Source organism: Typopeltis vanoorti, chromosome 17, assembly GCF_054136105.1.
Source record: "Typopeltis vanoorti isolate ZY-2024b chromosome 17, IOZ_Tvanoo_1.0, whole genome shotgun sequence".
Taxonomy (NCBI): domain Eukaryota; kingdom Metazoa; phylum Arthropoda; class Arachnida; order Uropygi; family Thelyphonidae; genus Typopeltis; species Typopeltis vanoorti.
The window spans coordinates 7,974,166-7,995,896 of NC_143565.1; the positions used below are offsets into that span (position 1 = coordinate 7,974,166).

The window sequence follows — 21,731 nt, forward strand, 5'->3', positions numbered from 1 at the left end:
ATGAACTCTATAGATCCACAGTTCTAGTTGATGAAATCAGAGCTTTCAAATTGAGTGGCTTGGTCATGTGGAAAGAATGGGTGAGGAAAGGATGGCTAAGCAAGCATTAAAGATGAAGCCTGATGGAAAGCAACTTAGAGTTAGATCACATATGTGCTGGAAGGATAAAAGCCAAAAAGACTTAACTGAGATGGGAATCTATGACCAGAATGAAAGAGTTCAAGACAGACAGGAATGGAGGAAGATGATACGTGCAACAAAGAACGTTAGTGGTTCAGTAAGTTGAAGAAGAAGAAGTCTTCATTATTATAAACACGTTTTCATAAAGGAATTACTTTTATATGGTCAAGTGTAAAGCTTCCCCCCCCTCCCTAAAAATGCATGTATGTTATAATATTATGTTGCGTTTGGATGTGAGTGAGTGCGATGTAGTTAAGTGAATTTTTCACAATTCAGGCTAATTTTTTTTTTGTTCTCTTAGGGACAGTTGATTATCCTAAGAAAACCCTAGCCACCTTAAAATAATTGATTGATGATGTCTACATGACACTGTTTTCATTTTGAGTGTCTGATACAACTTTGTCTTATCTATTTAAGGACATTTCCAGAATTATATGTTGTTGAATTCTGTGAATCCAATAAATGCTTTTGTCTCTTTATACCTGGGGAGATGTAGATGCAGGTAGGTTGGGTGGAATTAATAATTAATATTATTATTTATTATTATTACATGACACTTCCATGGAGTCCAAGGACTTACTTGGGAGTGCACACTACTCTACGTTGCTAAATACATCTTACCCTCTCCACCACTATCCAATTCTCCAACTACAACACTACTTCCATCAATGGCATCTATCGCCATCATCACCAACAACAGCATATTTTGTCTGTAAATTGTGTTTGTTCTGAAGGCTGATTTGTCTGTACCCTGGATGAAAAACCTGAGTTTCTGGGAGAAAAAACCCTATTACCAGGGTTATCATATCTTAAAAATACACTGAGTAACACAGAGAGGAAAAAAGAAGTTTTGCAGACACAAGGGATACCACTGTGGATGCAGTGAGTGTAACAGATATGCAGCTGAATAAGGAAAATGGCACTAGTGTTGCAAGTGAGCATAGTGGTAGTTTTGAGCTATGATAAAAAAAAGTATTTTAAATAGTGTATAGTGACTTTTTGTCGCAAATTGTGCTGCATTTTTTCAGTTTGGATATGTATCCTTCAGTGTTGTTGAAATCCTTTTGTTGTTTATATTGTGTTTTGCTACTTGTTTGTTGTACCTTCAGCTTCTAAAGATGGTGTCCATAAAGAAACGTATGTCAGTGGCATGGAAGACTTCTGTATGAAAGTCTGGCTTTGCCTTGGATTTTTTGCAGTGGATGCATTGCAAAAACTGCTATGTGTACGCCCTGAAAATTGTGAAAAATTGTTTGGTTAAACAAGAAGAAGGAAAGTGTTAATGTATGTGAAAAGTGTTTGGATAGTTTAGAGTGATTAGAAATGGGAGCAAACATCAGGACCATAGTAGAAGAGCTTTGGCAGGAGTTAATGAAAATGAAAAGTGAAATGAAACATCTGGAAGAGGATAGTAAACAGCTAAAGGAGAGATGATAAGGAGAAGGAGGAAGTTCATGTTATAAAGAAAGAAGCAAAGGATAGTCATATATCAGTGTATGGGGACCTGATCATTAGAGGTGTAATTACTAATAAAGTGCACAAAACATGTATTCCTGGTGGAACAATAACTGATGCATTGCAGAAAAGGAAATACCGGATGTCAAAATTAGTGGTAGTTGTGAACACAAATGACTTAGTTGGGGAGAAGAAGAATGTTGATAGAAACTTAAGTTGTTGCAGCAGGTAAAAAGAATAGTGTTGGGAAAATCATAGATGTGTTTCCCAGATATGATAACAGTGAATTGAGAAGGAGAGCAGAGATAATAAATAGTAAGTTGGCTGAGATGTGTGAGGCAAAAAGGATTCAATTTGTAAATCTGTGGAGTGAATATGAAGGGAAGTTCAAATGGTATAAAGCTGATAGATTACATTTCAATGCACGTGGATAGGCTTATGTGTTCGTCAGACATGTTGTAATAGGTTTCACGGTATAAAAAGAACACAGATGGTTAAGAAAATAACTATTTATTAACTTAAAAGCTAATATTTCGCTGGTATTATATTCAGCATCTTCAGAGCACACAACACAAAGTTTGTTACAAGGGCAAGACAACCACAATCTGGTGTAACAGTGGGGACAGTATAAGTGATTGCAGCGTGCAACACAAGACTAAAGTCCTAATATGGCGCCATCTAGGTTAAAAAAAAAAAAAAATTCAAAGTTTTGAAATAGTAGTCCAAATGATAAAAAATAAAAGTAATAAATATTAATTTGGTCTTAGGATGACTATCTCCCAAATCTTTGGTAGATTTATACAGTGATACTTGTTAAGGTTTGGAGTATGTTTCAAGGCTTCTGTTGATTCCAGGAACAACCTCTCTGACTTGTAGAAGCTTCTGTGCATTACTTTTGTTTCTTTCTAATTGATCCTGTGTTCAGGGGTATCCAAAGCATGGTCTGCCAGTCCCGACTTACCATAGCAAAAGTGTCGGATATATTTTTTATGTTCTCTGAGGCAGATGTCCACATTTCTTCCTGTCTGTCCGTAGTAGGCTTGATGGCAAGAACAGGGCACTTCATAGACACCTGGATGTGATAAAAGAGTGCATTTGTCCTTAGGTGAACGGATGAGAGTTGCTAATTTTATGTAAGGTTTAAATACTGTGTGTAATTGGTGTTTGATAAGCACCCTAGATATCTTTTCAGATGTGCCTTTAATGTATGGGATGGTGATGGTTTTGTTGTAGTCTTCTGTGGTAGATAGAGGGGATTTATGGGTAGCATTTAGTATGTTATCTATTTTACGGGGATTATAACCATTGTTTAAAAAGGTTTGACGTAGGTGAGAAAGTTCAGCAGTGAGAGCAATGTCATTGTAACAGATTGCTCTAGCTCTATGGGTTAGTGTTTTTAAGATACCATATTGTTGAGAAGGGTGATGGTGTGATTGTTTGTGTAAGTATCTCCCTGTATGTGTGGGTTTTCTGTAAACAGAAAATGATAAGGAACCTTCTGGAAGACGTGTGATCAGTGTATCCAAGAAAGGCAGGCAGTCATTGGCTTCTAGTTCCATTGTAAAGTGGATTTTAGGATGCTGGCTATTTAGATGCACTAAAAATGTATTCAATGTGTCTGGGCCATGTGGCCAAATGGCAAACACATCGTCAACATAGCGTAGCCAGAGACCAGGTTTGAGAGTGGCTGTGTTGATAGCTAATTTTTCCAGATGTTCTATGTAGAAGTTGGCTAAGGGGGAGAAAGAGGTGAACCCATAGCTGTCCCATCTAACTGTTTGTATATTTTCCCTTTCCATGTAAAATAACCTGCCTATACTGTGAATTTAAATAGCTGGAATATATCTGGGGGAAATTGTGAATTTAGTAAGTTAAGTGTTTCAATCAGTGGTACATTAGTGAATAATGAGGTGATATCAAAACTCACCATAGAGCTAGAGCAAACTAACCCATAGAGCTAGAGCAATCTGTTCCAATGACATTGCTCTCGCTGCTGAACTTTCTCACCTACGTCAAACCTTCTTAAACAATGGTTATAATCCCCGTAAAATAGATAACATAATAAATGCTACCCATAAATCCCCTCTATCTACTACAGAAGACTACAACAAAACCATCACCATCCCATACATTAAAGGCACATCTGAAAAGATATCTAGGGTGCTTAACAAACACCAATTATGCACAGTATTTAAACCTTATATAAAATTAGCAACTCTCATCCGTTCACCTAAGGCACTCCTTTATCACATCCAGGTGTCTATTAGGTGCCCTGTTCTTGCCATCAAGCCTACTACGGACAGACAGGAAGAAATGTGGCCATTCGCCTCAGTGAACACAAAAAATATATCTGACACTTTCGCTATGGTAAGTCGGGTCTGGCAGACCATGCTTTGGATACCCCTGCACACAGGATCAATTGGAAAGAAACAAAAGTAATGCACAGAAGCTTCTACAAGTCAGAGAGGTTGTTCCTGGAATCAACAGAAGCCTTGAAACATACTCCAAACCTTAACAAGTATGGCTGTATAAATCTACCAAAGATTTGGGAGACAGTCATCCTAAGACCAAATTAATATTTATTACTTTTATTTTTTGTCATTTGGACTACTATTTCAAAACTTTGAATTTTTTTTTTTTTTTAACCTAGATGGTGCCATATTAGGACTTTAGTCTTGTGTTGCATGCTGCAATCACTTATACTGTCCCCACTGTTACACCGGATTGTGGTTGTCTTGCCCTTGTAACAAACTTTGTGTTGTGTGCTCTGAAGATGCTGGATATAATACCAGCAAAATATTAGCTTTTAAGTTAATAAATAGTTATTTTCTTAACCATCTGCGTTCTTTTTATACATTTCAATGGGTTTGGTGTTAGGCATTTAGAAAGGCTATTGTTTTCTGAGAAGGCACAGAGTCAAGAAGTTAATGTAGCAAATGATCAGAGTCTACCTGTGAAACAGGATAGCACAAATCAACAGATTGTACAGTAGGAGGAAGATGGATATGAAGTTGAAGATGTGGTTGTGGCAGCACAAGGTGACGGAATGCATAGAGGTGAGGATGAGACAGGTAAGAATTTAAATCATGGTCAGGATCAGAGTAACAGGAGTGGTCAAACTGAAGAGAGAGGTGTAGTATAGCAGCTAGAATAGAGAATGTTGGTGCTGGTAGGATGGCCTCAAACACACAGTGATTTATGTTTATACACAAATGTAAGGTGTATTCAAAACAAGAGAGCTAAGTTTCTGGCATTGATTGAAACGGCATGCCCAAAAGTAATAGGAATAAGTGAAACTTGTTGTTTGAGGAGGATGTGATGTCAGGGATAGAATTAGAAGGATATATAATTTTCCGGAAGGATAGAGATGTGAAAAGAAGAAGGGGAATGCTGTTAATGATTGCAGAGGAATTGTGTTTGCAAAGTGCAGAAGTTGATGGTGCATGCAGTTTTAATATCAATAAGTGCAAGGTGTTGCATTTTGGAGTGCAGATATATAAGGCTGTGTACTATATATCGATGGTGTCGTACTGCAGGAAGTGGATAAGATTAGAAATTTGGGAGTGATGGTTGACAGAAGACTGAAGTTTAGAGGGCATATTGCTAGTGTTGCAAAGATTGCACATCTTAGTGCTGCTATGATAAGAAGTACTCTAACATGCAAGGATAAGGAAGTGGTTGTGCCACTGTATAAGGCACTGGTCAGACCACACTTGGACTATTGTGCTCAGATCTGGTCACCTGGTTTTCAATGTATTGTGGAGACATCGGAGAGGTCCAGAAACGAGTGACTAAGACAAAGACAATAACAGGAGTTTGGAATGCTGGCTATGGAGAGAGGTTGAAGAGATGTGGATTGCAGAGTTTTGTGGATAGGAGGATGAAAGGTGATATGATAGAGACGTTTAAGTTAGTGAGAGGATTTTATCAGATTAATCCGGAGGGGATTATAAAAAGAGCAGAAGATGAGAGGGGAAGACCAGAGGTCATTCCTGGAAGTTATGTAAAAGTGTGGTGAAGAAGGGTGTGAGGAGTATATTTTTTACATGGAGAACTGTCAGTGAATGGGATGCATTACCAGAATGTGTTATTAATGCAAGGCATTTTAAGGACTTTAAGATTCTATATGATAAATATATTGTCAGTTGAATGAACCTCCCACGATGAGTCTATCGACTCCATGGAGGGTGTAATAATAATAAGCATTGCAGGAGAATTGCAGCAGTTGTATTTGAATTTGGTGTGAATCAACAAGTCGGTTACTACAGGAGAGTGTAATGAATGATGTGAACAAGCGACCTGGAGGAAGTTAGAGGTGATGTGGAAGGGGAGAGACTGAAGTGTTTGTGATTGGAGAGGAGAGTAATGTAATATGCAGAGAGAAATAGGGGGATTCAGGTTGGGTATAAGAAGAGTGGATTCTGGAAGTAATGCTTATAAGTATTGTTATTATTATTATTATTATTATTATTATTATCATGTCTCCATGAAGTCAAAAGACTCATTGTGGGAGGTGTCAACACTCTCATTAAATAAGGTCATCAAACTGTGCCTTAAACCCATTCACAATTTCTGCACTCGCACACTTTCAGGCAATCAATGCAAAGAACCTGCTCCTTACTCCCTTGTTCACACTCTACTTATACAGCTTCCAGAGTTGGCCTCTTATTCTCTCCTTGTCTCTCTCTCTCTCTCTCTCTCTCTCTCTCTCTCTCTCTCTCCCTGCCTCTCTCTACCTGCTATTCTATGAAAAATCCCTTCCACATTAATCTGGTAACAGTCCCTTACCAACTTACGTATCTCAATCATATCCCTCCCCCACTGCTGTTCACAAGGCTTTGCAAATTTCATTCCCTCAATCTCATGTTCTCATGTCTTGCATTCTATAGACCTCACAACAACTTAGCGAACCTTCTGTGGAACCTCTCTCCAATATTGTCATCTCCTTGAAAACCAGATAACCAAATCTGCATAAAGTAGTCCATAATGTGACCAGATCAAGGCCTTATACAAGGAAACCATAACCTCTTTGCTTCTATGTCAAGGTTTCCCTTATCATTGCTATAAACCATTGTGATGTTCTTAGTTTTCACAATGTTACCCCTAAACTTTGATTCTCTGTCCATCATCACTCCCAGAACTCTCATCTCTTTCACCTCTTCAAAAGTTCTCATTAATTGTATAACTCTGCATCTCAACCTTGCCTGCCAGATTTCAAGAACTTGCATTTTGCAACATTAAACTGATAGCTCCACACACTAGCCTACTCACATAGTCTATTGAGATCCTCCTGAAAAGCCACAAGATATGCTCTCTTCCCAAATTTGCATCACCCAAAACGAGCTGCATATCACCAGATAAACCTGTTGTAATATCACAAGTTAATCAATAAAATAAATAAAACAAAATCCCTGTAGCACTAAGCTTGGGATATCACTCTCTCCTACACATAACCTGCTGATATCTATTATTAAACAAGACCTCATGGAGTCAAAGACTCATCTAGGATATCTATCTAATAGTCATTCACTTATCCAACTCACTAGTCTGTTATCCAATCTCAACTGTTTTAATTTAGTTACCAGCTTGTCATGGTAACTAAATTTATGTAATCAGGTAACTAAATGTTATGGTAATCGAATGCCTTGGAAAATCTAAGAACTATGAATCATCTCTGGGAATTGAGCAAGAGTTAGCAAGGTACGAGGCCTAGATTATTTTATTAGAGAGTAGCAAATTAGTGAAATAAGTTGCCAGCAATGCTGGTGAATGAATTCAAAGAAGTAAGACATACTTGACATAATGTTCAGGGCCTCACGCAACGATTCTACAGATTCTGTGGAGTTGCTCATGTAGTAATAATAATAATTATAATGATGAATATAGTACAGTGTACCATTTTGAGAAAGGATAGATTTTAATTAAATTGTTAAAGTTTTTGTTTCATTTCCCATATAATTACAGTTTGCTAGAAGAAATTTCAAACATTTTAATTATAATTTAAGGTTACTGAAAAAATAATTTAAATGCTCATATATTTTAATAGAGTGCCATAAATTTTATTAATGCTTTATAAGATCTAATATTAGATATAATACTTCAGAAGATCAATTCTTTTTTTTTTTCATTAGATCACCTGAAACTAATGATGATGTCAAGCTCACACACAAGATGTATACTGATATGTTAAATTTCCTCACCAAGTAAGATGTTGATAAATTGAATAAAATATGCACTTTCATTATATGAAATTAATTTTTATTTATTTAGTTTTTGTTGTAGAAATTAGTGTTGATGCCAAAAATGCTAATTGGTTTCACACATTAAGTATATTTTTCAACAATATAGTACTTATTAGTTTTATTTTATTTTAGCGCGCGCGCGCGCGCGCGTGTGTGTGTGTGTGTGTGTGTGTGTGTGTGTGTGTGTGTGTGTGTGTGTGTGTGTGTGTGTGTGTGTGTGTGTGTGTGTGTGTGTGTGTGTGTGTGTGTGTGCAAATAAAGCTTAACATGACTGAAGCATTTAATGAAATTTGTATTTGAAATAATTATTAAAATTTGTATCTGAATTTTTATTAAATTTGGCTATAATTTAGCACAAAATTATGCAAGCCAACTTGAAATGATAAAAACTTCATTACAACTAATGATGTCAACAAAATGATTCTGCAAATGAATAGTTGGTAGTAACTAATTTTCATGACATGGTAAGAGAGTATCACCTTATTTATAAGAGATCTGAAGTTGCTTAAAAAAGTTCCATGTTTAGTATTGCAGGCGAGATCAGTGTTAGATAATCTGATTCCTCTTCTCTAGAAAAGAGCAACCAGATTATCTAACATTGATCTCACTGACAATACTAAATGTACAATAATTCGCAGTAGCACGTGGCGGTGAATTTGAGCTGTGCAGAAAAAAAAAGTGATTTTTAATCAGTGAATATTCCGGTTTTTTTCCCTGTTTTTCTACGTTTTTGAGTGCTAAATTGTTTCTCTAAATATGAGTGTACTTCAGTGGTTGTTTTTTGGAAGTTGGTTGCTGTCGCAATATAATATATTTTGTAATTAAAATGAAAAGCCAAACGGCTAGTTTTCTGGCAACTTAATAGATATTAAAGTAATAAAAATCCTATGTTGTTATATAGCCAGTAAGTGAAACTCAAGATTGAGAACTATGATCTATGAGTTTTTCAGCATTGAAACTCATAGATCGTTGTTCTCGATCTTGAGTTTCACTTACTGGCTTTATAACAACATAGGATTTTTATCCCTATAATATATTTTGGTTACCGACGGAAGCGAATGCCTAACGGTGGAAGACAAAACGAAGCTAAGTTTTCATTACTGTATTTAGTTATATTTCATTTTATTTAATTATATTTAGTGTACTTAAATGTTTTTTTGCTTGTAATTGTTTGTACTTTTTTTTCTTATTTATTTAACGGAATTTATTAATTGAATAATTATTAAAGATTACGCTACTCGACAGTAAGGAATGATGGCGGATTCAGCTGCAGTCGCAAGTGGCGTATCGCCAAGTCTTCTGCCATTTAAGAAGTCTATTATAAGCAATATCATAAGGGATTTGTGGCATGCAGTACTTGCGGCATGTATGCGTCTCGGGAATTGGATATGTGGCTTGTGAAAGAGAGCGGAGAGCGTATGCGCGCAAAATGCAGGCAGTGGGAGGAAATAAGTGCATTCGAAATATCAATATCCGACTTTGTTGCTCCAGGAACGGGGAATGAATGTAGGAAGACAAGTAGTGTGATAGGAGAGAATGAAAAAAATATATATATGAATGAGAAAATAATAGTTGATAGTGTGGAAGGCGTGAGTGACTGTGAAAGTTTAGGAGTGGTTTTGTTTGGGAGAGTGAATTTAGATTAAGAGTGACTGACTTGCAAAGGGAGACAGATGAGCTGAAAGAGGAGGTGGAATGTCTTGTGAATGAGAGCAGAAGTATGAAAGATAAGATTAGGAGAATGGAAGAGATAAATGCAAGGCGAATCAGAGTGGGGGGGAGAGAGAATTTAGGGAGTATGAGTGAGAGGTATGGGATTGCTAGAAGAGGAGAGAATGGAAACGGTAGGAGAGATAGAATGAGAGAGAGGTATGGGATTGCTAGAAGAAGAGAGGATGGAAACAGTAGGAGAGACAGAATGAGAGAGGGATATGGAAGTGCTAGAAGTGGTGAAAATGGAAACAGTAGGAGAGAGGGAATGAAAGAGATGTATGGGAGTGCTAGAAGAGGAGAGAATGGAAACAGTAGGCGAGAGAGGTATGGGAATGCTAGAAGAGAGAATAGCAGTAGAGGAGAGGGAATGAGAGAGACCTATGGGAATGAAAGAACAGGAGAGAATGGAAACAATAGGAGAGAGGGAATGGTAAAAGGTGTAATGTAATGTGGTGACTCAATGATCCGTGGTGTTCAAGATAGGATGCGTGAGGAGTGTTTGCCAGGAGGAACAATAGAAAGGGTGGCTATGGCAATTAAGAGAGGTGAAAGGGTGGATGAGATGATTGTGATGGTAGGAACGAATGACTTGAGTGGTAATGTAAGTCGGGCAGCGAGAGATATGAGATTTTTATTTCAGACTGTAAGGAAGAAGACAGAGAGAGGAAAAATAGTGTGCAGGTTGCCTAGGTATGATAATGATGAGCTGAGCAGAAGAACGGTGATATTGAATGGCATAATAGCAAGAATGTGTGACAAGAGAGGACTGGTATATGTGGATGCTTGGAGTGTATTTGAGGAAAGAGAGGAATTGTATGTGAGAGACCATTTACATTTGAATGATGAAGGACGTAGGCATCTGGAGAGATTACTGTTCTGAACTTGTCAGTGTGTCCCAGGGAGGATGATAGCAGGGGTGGCCTCTTGTGGGAATGGATACTAGGGAGAAGGGAGACGATGTCAGGAAACACTGGGCCCAGTGGAGTCTAGAAGGGATAATGCTGGGTATAGAAACAATGGCATTTATATGCTTTATACTAATGCCTGGAATATCCGGAATAAGGGAGAGGAATTGGTGATGCAGATAGCATCAGCCTGGCCAAAAATTATTGCGATCACTGAGACATGGTTGACAGAAGGGGATATAACAACAGGAATAGAAGTCGCTGGGTATAGCATTTTTCGTCAGGATAGGAGAGGAAAGCGTGGTGGTGGTGGGGTACTGCTTATGATAAATGATGACCTATGTCCTCTAAGAGTGGAGGCTTTGGAAGGAAGTGAGACAAATGATTTTGAGAGCGTATGGTGTGAGGTAGAGGTAGGCAAGACAGGATATTTAGTAGCATGTTGCTACAGACCCAGGAGCACAGAGGATGGAGACCAGGAGATGGTTAGACAGCTAAGTTTGGCAAGTGCAAGAAGAATAATTGTTATGGGAGATTTTAACTACAATAGTATAAATTGGAGAGAGGTAGATGCATGTATCAATAGGAGAATGGAATTTCTAGAATTCTTGAGGGACAAATGTCTTAGGCAACATGTAACAGAGGGAACAAGAGGTTCAAGAGTTTTGGATTTAGTTATAGCATCAGAAGAGTTGATAATAACTAAGTTGACATTTCTCCCACCAGTTGGAGAGAGTGACCACATGGTTTTGACTTGGAAAATGAATAGACATGCAGGAGTATCAAAGAGATGGGAACTTATGTGGAATTATAATGCAGGTGATTATAATAGTCTTAGACGTCAACTTCGGGAAGTTTCATGGAGGGAGGAATTGGAAGGCCGGGATATCATTAATGCGTGGAAATTGTGAAAGAATATTTGTTAGCAGCAATGGTAAGTTGTATACTACAAGTAAAGAAGAGGACACAATTTGGAGTAAAGTGGATGACAAACAATATTAAACAGGAATTGCATGCGAAAAACAGGCTATGGAAGAGATATAAGGATACAGGTGAAGAGAAGATGCATGAAGAATATAAGAGACAGGCCAGAAGAGTGACTAGTGTGGTAAGGAAAGCGAAACTGGAATATGAGATGACATTGGCCCTAAGATCCAAAGAAAATCCTAGGGAACTTTCCTAGGGAAATCCTAGGGAAATTCCCATTTTTATCCCACAATGATATTGTGGGATAAAAATGGGAATAGAGTGACTGATGCAGAGGACATAGTGGAATTGTTCAATGAACACTTTATTGGAGTATTTCATCCTAGAGGAGTCAGTTTTAATGCTAGAGGGATAAGGCTGGTTTGAGGTTTAGAGGTACAGGAGGAGTGTGTGTTTCAGAAACTGAGTACTCTGGATGTCAGTAAAGCTTTGGGACTGGATGGTATTTCACAATGAGTTTTGAGAGAATGTGCTAGGTAACTGACAGTGCCTTTAACCTGGCTTTTCAATGAAAGTCTGACTTCGGCAAAGGTGCCCAGGGAATGGAAGGAAGGTAAGATTGTGCCATTGCATAAGGGTGGTAACAGACTGGAAGTGTCTAATTATAGGCCAGTCTGTGTGTCATCAGTAGTTGTTAAGATCTTGGAGAAAGCAGTGAGGGACCATATACAGCATTGGGCAGATGAGGGTAATGTTATCTGTGAGAGTCAACATGGATTTGTGAAAGGGCGCTCTTGTTTTAGCAATATCCTAGCCTTTTATAATAAAGTTACAAGAACATTAGATGAGGGAAAGGCATATACTGCAATTTTCTTAGACTTGACGAAGGCATTTGACAGGGTGCCACATGATAAGCTGATATTTAAGTTGCAGCACATGGGTCTGGATGTTACATTGGTCAACTGGATTCAGGATTGGCTGGCTGATAGGTATCAGAGTTGTGTATGGTGGAGCAGTTGCAAGCAGGCAGAGGGTTACAAGTGGGATCCCACATGGCTCAGTACTAGGACCTATATTGTTTAACCTTTATATCAGTGACATTGCCAGTGGATTGCAAGGGGATATTCAGTTGTTTGTGGTTGATGCGAAGCTGGGAAGGATTATTAGTAATAGTGCAGATGTGGTAGCCCTGCAAGAGGATTTGAAAAAGCTAGATAGATGGGAAATGAATGGGGGTCTCAGTTTAATGCAGCAAAATGTAAGGTCTTGAGGTTTGGGAAACATCGATGGAATGCTGTATACTCTATGGGAGGAGTTATACTGGAGAAAGTAAGGTTGAAGAGATCTGGGGTTGATGATTAGTAGAAACCTGAATTTTAGGGGACATATTGCAAAGGTGGTAAAGGTAACACAGAGGATTGCTGCAATTATGAGAAGGACACTGACCTGCAGAGATAAGAGTTATCATTCCATTGTATAAGTCTCTGATCAGACCACACTTGGACTATTGTTCTCAGATTTGGTCCCCAGGATTTGAAGGGGGTTAATTAACTGTGGAAAGGATACAAAGACGGATGACAAAGATGGTTTCAGGACTGTACAAGGATAGTTATGAGGATCGGCTGAGGGAATGTGGATTGCAGAGTTTGGTGGATAGAAGAAGGAGAGGTGATATGATTGAGTCTTTTAAACTGTTGAGAGGTGGTTACATGGTTGACATTGGGGAGTTCTTTTGCTTGGTTGAACAGCGGGAAGGAGTGATGACAAGAGGCCATCCCTGGAAGTTACGAAAGGAAACTATGAGCAAGAGTTTAAGGAGTGGTTTCTTTGAGTGGAGGGTGGTTGAACCGTGGAATGCATTGCCTGATGGAGTGGTGGGAGCAAGAACGGTCAATGAGTTTAAAGAGTGGTATGATAGAATTTGTGTTTCTTAGGGGGGGGGGCCCTCCCCCTCGATGAGTCTTGACAGACTTTATGTTCTTAGGAAGGACCTCCCACGATGAGTCTTTTGACTCCATGGAGGCCTGAATAATAATAATAATAATAATAATAATAATAATTTGCAAATTTCTGTGGGTAGATTTGGATTAAAAAAAACATAAACAAAAAAAATGGTTCTTATATAAAAAATGATGTGATAATGAATGACATCAGTATATACAAATGCTGTCATGTTATTGACTAAACTAATCAGCTAATCTAATAGCATATTTTGGGAAGACTGAGGAGAGTATTATCATTGATCCCTACTATCTTAGGGGTGAGCTAGGAAGAAAATTGGCCCTGACGGTTTTGAAAGTGTTCGTGTGTGAGGAAAAGATGAGCTGTTCAGGAAATTTAGTAGGATATTGCTATAGGTTGGAGAACATGAATGATAATGTGCCAGAAATGTTTAGACAACTATGGTAATATTTCTTATCTTATTTTAATGTTATCAAACAAATTAAATTATAAAAAAAAATTTTTTAACTGGTTATATTTCACTGGATTTCAGACCAGCATCTTGAAAAGTGAATAACATGTTACACTTTACACGTCACAATGAGTAAGTGAAACAATTCAAATTCTAATGGATAAAAATCTAAAGTCCTAATTTGGCACCCTCTAATATTGTAAAAAAGAAAAAAGTATTATAGGTGTATAAGAGTTGATTTTAGGATAATAGTCTGCCACATTTTTGGCAAACTGCTGTGGAAGATATAGTAGAGATACTTAATAAGCAGTTCATAAAGGTCTTTCATTCTTGTGACATCATGAAGAGATTGAGAGCAGTTGATGATGGGGAGGAGAGACTGATGTTAAGTGAGGAAGAGGTGTATGGGGGAATTGAGCAAACTTCATGTTAATAATTATTATTATTATTATTATTCTTATTCAGGCCTCCAAGGAGTCAAAAGACTCATCGAGGGAGGTCCTTTCTAAGACCTAAAGTCTGTCAAGACTCATCGAGGGGAGGTCCCCCCCCTGAGAAACACAAAGTTTATCATACCACTCCTTAAACCCACTGACCGTTCTCGCTCCCACCACTCCATCAGGCAATGCATTCCACGGCTCAACCACCCTCCACAGAAAGAAACCAATCCTTACCCTCTTGCTCACAGTTTCCTTTCGTAACTTCCAGGGATGGCCTCTTGTCATCACTCCTTCCCGCTGATCAACCAAGCGAAAGAACTCCCCAGTGTCAACCCTGTAACCACCTCCCAACAGTTTAAAAGTCTCAATCATATCACCTCTCCTTCTTCTATCCACCAAACTCTACAGTCCACATTCTCTCAGCCGATCCTCATAACTATCCTTGTACAGTCCTGAAACCATCTTTGTCATCCGTCTTTGTATCCTTTCCACAGTTAATTTATCCCCTTCAAATCCTGGGGACCAAATCTGAGAACAATAGTCCAAGTGTGGTCTGATCAGAGACTTATACAACGGAATGATAACCCTCTTATCTCTGCAGGTCAGTGTCCTTCTCATAATAGCAGCAATCCTCTGTGTTACCTTCACCACCTTTGCAATATGTCCCCAAAACTTCAGGTTTCTATCAATCATCAACCCCAGATCTCTTGTCTCCCCTACTTCCTCCAGTATAACTCCTCCCATAGAGTATGTAGCATCCCATCGATGTTTCCCAAACCTCAAGACCTTACATTTTGCTGCATTAATCTTAACAACTACTGAATATCCCCCTGCAATCCACTGGCTATGTCATTGATATAAAGGTTAAACAATATAGGTCCTAGTACTGAGCCCTGTGGGACCCCACTTGTAACCCTCTGCCTCCTGGAAACTGCTCCACCATACACAACTCTCTGATACCTATCAGACAGCCAATCCTGAATCCAGTTGACCAATCTGACATCCAGACCCATGTGCTGCAACTTAAATATCAGCTTATCATGTGGCACCCTGGTAAATGCCTTCGCCAAGTCTAAGAAAATTGCAGTATATGCCATTCCCTCATCTAATGCTCTTGTAACTTTATTATAAAAGGCTAGCATATTGCTAAAACAAGAGCGTCCTTTCACAAATCCATGTTGATTCTCACAGATAACATTACCCTCATCTGCCCAATGCTGTACACGGTCCCTCACTACTTTCTCCAAGATCTTAACAACTACTGATGACACACAGACTGGCCTATAATTAGACACTTCCAGTCTGTTACCACCCTTATGCAATGGCACTATCTTACCTTCCTTCCATTCCCTGGGCACCTTTGCCAAAGCCAGACTTTCATTGAAAAGCCACGTTAAAGGTATTGTCAATTCCCTAGCACATTCTCTCAAAACTCGTGGCGAAATACCATCCAGTCCCACAGCTTTACTGACATCCAGAGTACTCAGTGTCTGAAACACACTCTCCTCCTGTACCTCCAGACCTCGTACCAGTCCTATCCCTCTAGCATTAAAACTGACTCCTCTAGGATGAAATACTCCAATAAAGTGTTCATTGAACAATTCCACTATGTCCTCTGCATCAGTCACTCTATTCCTATTTTTATCCCACAATATCATTCTTCCACAGTCATTTCTCCTCCTACTGGCCACATAGCTAAAAAATTCCCTAGGATTTTCTTTGGATCTTAGGGCCAATCTCCTCTCATATTCCAGTTTCGCTTTCCTTACCACACGAGTCACTCTTCTGGCCTGTGTCTTATATTCCTCATGCATCTCTTCACCTGTCTCCTTATATCTCTTCCATAGCCTCTTTTTCGCATGCAATTCCCGTTTAATATTGTTTGTCATCCACTTTACTCCAAATTGCGCCCTCTTCTTCACTCGTGGTATACAACTTACCATTGCTGATAACAAATATTCTTTCACAATTTCCCACGCACTGGTGATATCCCGGCCTTCCAATTCCTCCCTCCATGAAACTTCCCGAAGTTGACGTCTAAGACTATTATAATCACCTGCCTTATAATTCCACATAAGTTCCCGTCTCTTTGATACTCCTGCATGTATATTCATTTTCCAAGTCAAAACCATATGGTCACTCTCTCCAACTGGTGGGAGAGACGTCAACTCAGTTATTATCAACTCTTCTGATGCTATAACCAAATCCAAAATTTTTGAACCTCTTGTTCCCTCTGTTACATGTTGCCTAAGACATTTGTCCCTCAAGAATTCTAGAAATTCCATTCCCCTATTGTTACATGCATCTTCCTCTCTCCAATTTATACTACTGAAGTTAAAATCTCCCATAACAATCATTCTTCTTGCACTTGCCAAACTTAGCTGTCTAACCATCTCCTGGTCTCCATCCTCTGTGCTCCTGGGTCTGTAGCAACACGCTACTAAATATCCTGTCTTGCCTACCTCTACCTCACACCATACGCTCTCAAAATCATTTGTCTCACTTCCTTCCAAAGCCTCCACTCTTAGAGGACATAGGTCATCATTTATCATAAGCAGTACCCCACCACCACCACGCTTTCCTCTCCTATCCTGACGAAAAATGCTATACCCAGCGACTTCTATTCCTGTTGTTATATCCCCTTCTGTCAACCACGTCTCAGTGATCGCAATAATTTTTGGCCAGGCTGATGCTATCTGCGCCACCAATTCCTCTCCCTTATTCCAGATACTCCTGGCATTAGTATACAGCATATAAATGCCATTGTTTCTATACCCAGCATTATCCCTTCTAGACTCCACTGGGCTCAGTCTTACCTGACATTGTCTCCCTTCTCCCAAGTATCCATTCCCACAAGAGGCCACCCCTGCTATCATCCTCCCTGGGACACACTGACTCGTTCAGAACAGCAATCTCTCCAGATGCCTACGTCCTTCCTCATTCAAATGTAAACGGTCTCTCGCAAACAACTCCTCTCTTTCCTCAAATGCACTCCAAGCATCCACATGTACCAGTCCTCTCTTGTCACACATTCTCGCTATTATGCCATTCAATATCACCGCTCTTCTGCTCAGCTCATCATTATCATACCTAGGCAACACGCACACTATTTTTCCTCTCTCTGTCTTCTTCCGTACAGTCTCAAGCAAAAATCTCATATCTCTCGCTGCCCGACTTACATTACCACTCAAGTCATTCGTTCCTACCATCACAATCATCTCATCCACCCTTTCACTTCTCTTAATTGCCATAGCCACCCTTTCTATTGTTCCTCCTGGCAAACACTCCTCACGCATCCTATCTTGAACACCACGGATCATTGAGTCACCATACATTATACCTCTTACCCTTCCATCGCTCCTATATAATAAGGCTGTGGGACTTGATAATATATCACCACATATAATGAAGGAATATGCAGGCAGTTGACATCTGCTGGACATATTTTTTTAATATCAGTCTAGCACTGAGTCAAGTTCCAAAGGAGTGGGAGGAGGGCAAGATTGTGCGACTTCATAAGGGAGGTGATAGAACATAAGCATCAAATTATAGGCCTATCTCTGTGTCAGGTGTTGTGGTTAAGTTGCTGGAGAAGCAAGTGAAAACTAGGATCCAGAATTGGGTTGACAACAATCATATTATCTTTGATGGACAGCATTAATTTGCTAAAGGGAGGTCATGTAGTAATCTACTTACATATTACAATAAGGTGATGGAGAGGAGGAGAGGGATAAAAGTAGCATACTTAGATTTTGCAAAGGCTTTTGATAGATTACTGCGTGATAAGTTGATACTCAAACTAGTGCAGATGAGGTTGGATATTAGATTAGTGCATTGGATCATAAACTGGCTATCTGCTAGGTATCTGCAAGTTGTGCATGGGGGTATCAATATCCTGGAATAGGAAAGTCACTAGTGGTGTGCCTCAGGTGTCTATTTTAGGACCATTGCTGATTAACCTGTATGTTAATGGCATTGGGGAAGATTTCAATGGGGATATTCAGTTGTTTGCAGCTACCCTTGTTGTTTGCAGATACAAAGTTGGGACAAACTATGAAGAGTAGAGAAGATGTTGTAGCCTTACAAGAAGACTTTAATAGATATAGATATTAAGTGAATGGGAATGGGGGATGTGAGTTCAATGTTGCAAAATGCAATATTTTAAAATTTGGGAAACAAAAATGGGATGTAGAATTTATGCTTGGTGGGGATATATTGTTAGAGGTGGAGAAAATAAGAGATTTTGGGGTGATAATGGATAAGGATCTGAAATTTAGGAGAAACATTGCCAAAATTGTGAGGAAAACACCAAGAATTCTGGGAATGATTTGGAAGACATTGACTTGTAGAAGTAAGGTTCTTGTTCCATTGTATAAGGCCTCAATTAGGCCACATATGGACTACTATGCACAGATTTGGTCACCTGGTTTTAAAAGGATGAAGAGATAGAAATACAATTTTATTAATACAGACCAGTTTACAATAAAACTTATATTAAAACCTACCAGTTTTAATATAAGTATATTGATTATAATTTTAATATATAATACTACTGGAAGATATCTTCATTATACTTCAAACCATCACAAGACACACAAACTGAGCATTATCCACATGTTGAAACATAGAGCCAAAAGTTTATATCAGAAGAGGAGGATACACAGACTGAACTCTCACTAATAGCCAGCACATTATCACAAAATGGATATCCTCAAAACATCATCAAAAAATATCTATACAATGACAACCCCAGACAAGAAGAATCCGACTGTCAGCACATCTCTACTGTAGTGATACCTTTCATCAAGTCAATTTCTTATCAAATATCCAGAATACTAAGAGCCTACAACATCAGAGTAGTTTTCAAACCAACCACAAGCATCAGACAAGTTTTAGGATCCCCAAAAGATAAAGTGCCGTTCTACAAATATCCAGGGGTATATTACATTCCTGTTCCTGTGGTCTTGCCTACATCGGACAAACTTCACGAAGTTTAGAAATTAGACAAAAAGAACATGTTGGTGATGTAAACCACAACAGAAGCATCTCTTCCGGCTTAGCACATCATTTCTGTACGTCTAACCACACGATAGATTGGCAAAAACAGCTCCATGCCATATCTCGATGACGACTACAAGCATCGTTTATTTAAGGAAGCCACAATAGTGTCAATAACTAGTGGAAACCTCAACAGAAATCAGGGTGTAATTCTAAACAGTTCATGGAAAAACTTGATCCTCTCTCTCAATCAATCTGAACTACAGCTAGCCAGTAATCACATTACACGTCTACAACAGACACGCATGCGTGATAATGAATAAGAACAATAAGTCCTCTCTGTCACGCGAAACGTGTAACCATAGCTACTAGTTGGTTTACAACGTTTTTTATGTTCCTTTCAATTTGCATTTGCTAGTTTTCATATCTCCATAAACGCCTTGAAAAAGCCAGACAGTTTGCTGACGAAACTGGTAGGTTTTAATGTAAGTTTTATTGTAAACTGGTCTGTATTAATAAAATTGTATTTCTATTATAAAACAACCAAATATGTATAATTTAAATAGGATGAAGAGATGTTGAAAAGGTTCTAGAGGTAACTGACTAAAGTAGTCAGTCACCTCTCTGGAATGTCAAATATGAAGAAAGGTTGAGAAAATGCAATTTACGGAGTCTAGTGAATAGGAGGAAGAGGGATAACATGATAGAGACCTACAAGTTAGTAAGGGATTATTATAGAATCAATTGTTATTATACACTCAATGTTGGAGTGGTTTTACAGAAAACGGGTGTGAGCAGGGGAGTGAGAAGCAGTTTTTTTGCATGCAGAGTTGTGAATGATTGGAATGCCTTGCCTGAGAGTGTTGTGTGTGCAGAGAATTTGAGTGTGTTTAAGGCATGTTATGATGATCTGTGTGTATGACAAAAGGACCTCCTAGATGAGTCTTTGACTCCATGGGGTGTTGGGATAATAATAATAATAATTAATGCAGCCATATCGTTAATGCATTAATGCAGCCGTATTCTTCATAGTCATTGGTGTCTAAAAAATAATCTTTCCAACCTAATGACTTCTGTATAGCACATTGGTTTTCTTCCATCTTTCTGTGTGAAGGGATGTCCAAAGCATGGTCTGCCAATCCAGACTTAGCATAAAAACGGTAGCAGATGTTCTCCAAAGAGGATGTTAACAGATCTTCCTGTCTGTCAGTAGTAGGCTTAGTCAGAAAGAACTTCATGTACATCCATTATGAAAGAGGATGGAATTTTTCCTTAGAAGAGTGGATCAAAGTTGCTGATTTGGCTTGTGGTTTGAATGTGGTGTAAAGGTTGAAGATAGTTATGTTCTGTGTAAAGAGCTACATTATTAGAACAAATACCCCTAGCTCTGTGTGTAAGTGTTTTGAAAATTTCCCATTGTCGGGCTGGATGATGATGATGTGATTGTTTATATAGATATCTTCCTGTGTGTGTGTGTGTGTGTGTGTGTGTGTGTGTGTGTGTGTGTGTGTGTGTGTGTGTGTGTGTGTGTGTGTGTGTGTGTGTGTGTGTGTGTGTGTGTGTGCGCGCGCGCGTGCGTGCGTGCGTGCGTGCGTGTGTGTGTTGGCTTTCTATAAATGAAAATAAATAGTGAACCATCTGAAAGCAGAGTGACTAATGTTGTTATTATTCTTATTATCAACACCCGACCTCCATGGAGTCAGATACTCATCGTGGGAGGTACTTACTATTGCATACAATGCTCATCCAACTACGTCTTAAACTGATTCAATGTGTCCACATCCACAACATACTCAGGCAATGCATTCCACTCACTAACCACCTTCCATGCAAAGAACCTGCTTCTCACTCCTTTGCTCACACCATCCTTATACAGTTGTATATTTTTTTGGATTCAATCCATAATCTCTTACCCATAGGGACAAATGGGAAGCACATTATCATCCAAGTGTAACCACACCAAGGGTTTATAAATAACTGTAGTAAGTATTTTGTTTTCAAAGTGTTCCATGTAAAAGTTAACTAAAGGAGGGGGAGAGACAAGTGGAGAACCCACTGCAGTACAGTTAATCTGTTTTTAGATTTTACCTTACCAACTAGTGTTAACCTACAAATTTGAATAATTCAAAGATATCAATGGGGGAGGGGGGTAAACTTTAAATAATTTTTAACGAGTGATTTGAAATGGACAGAAATTTTTATAAAAGCAGAAGAGTTACTAGTAAGAGGAGCAAGTGACTTAGCTAATCATTATGCAGTGTCTATGTTATCAAATATAGGGTGTGAGGTTTATGGATTTATGGATTTTAAGTACCCCATAAATACAGGGTGGTTTAACATGAATATGTTTTATTTTGTTGATGATTCTTTGGGTCAAGAAGTTACTTTTTTCAATAATTTAAGAACTTTTTTCCTTTTGAGGCACAGTGATGTCTCAATTTATGATTCAGTAAGTAGA

General features: G+C 38.7%; 1 protein-coding gene across 1 annotated transcript in view; it reads left to right on the plus strand.

Annotated features, from left to right (window-relative positions):
* Positions 1 to 21,731, plus strand: part of LOC150097118 (dynein beta chain, ciliary-like) — a 225,437-nt gene that overhangs the window by 175,077 nt on the left and 28,629 nt on the right. The window contains exon 10 of the mRNA XM_090407588.1: positions 7,767 to 7,838. Within this exon, the coding sequence (XP_090263714.1) occupies positions 7,767 to 7,838 (72 nt within the window). The remainder of the gene's footprint in view (positions 1 to 7,766; positions 7,839 to 21,731) is intronic.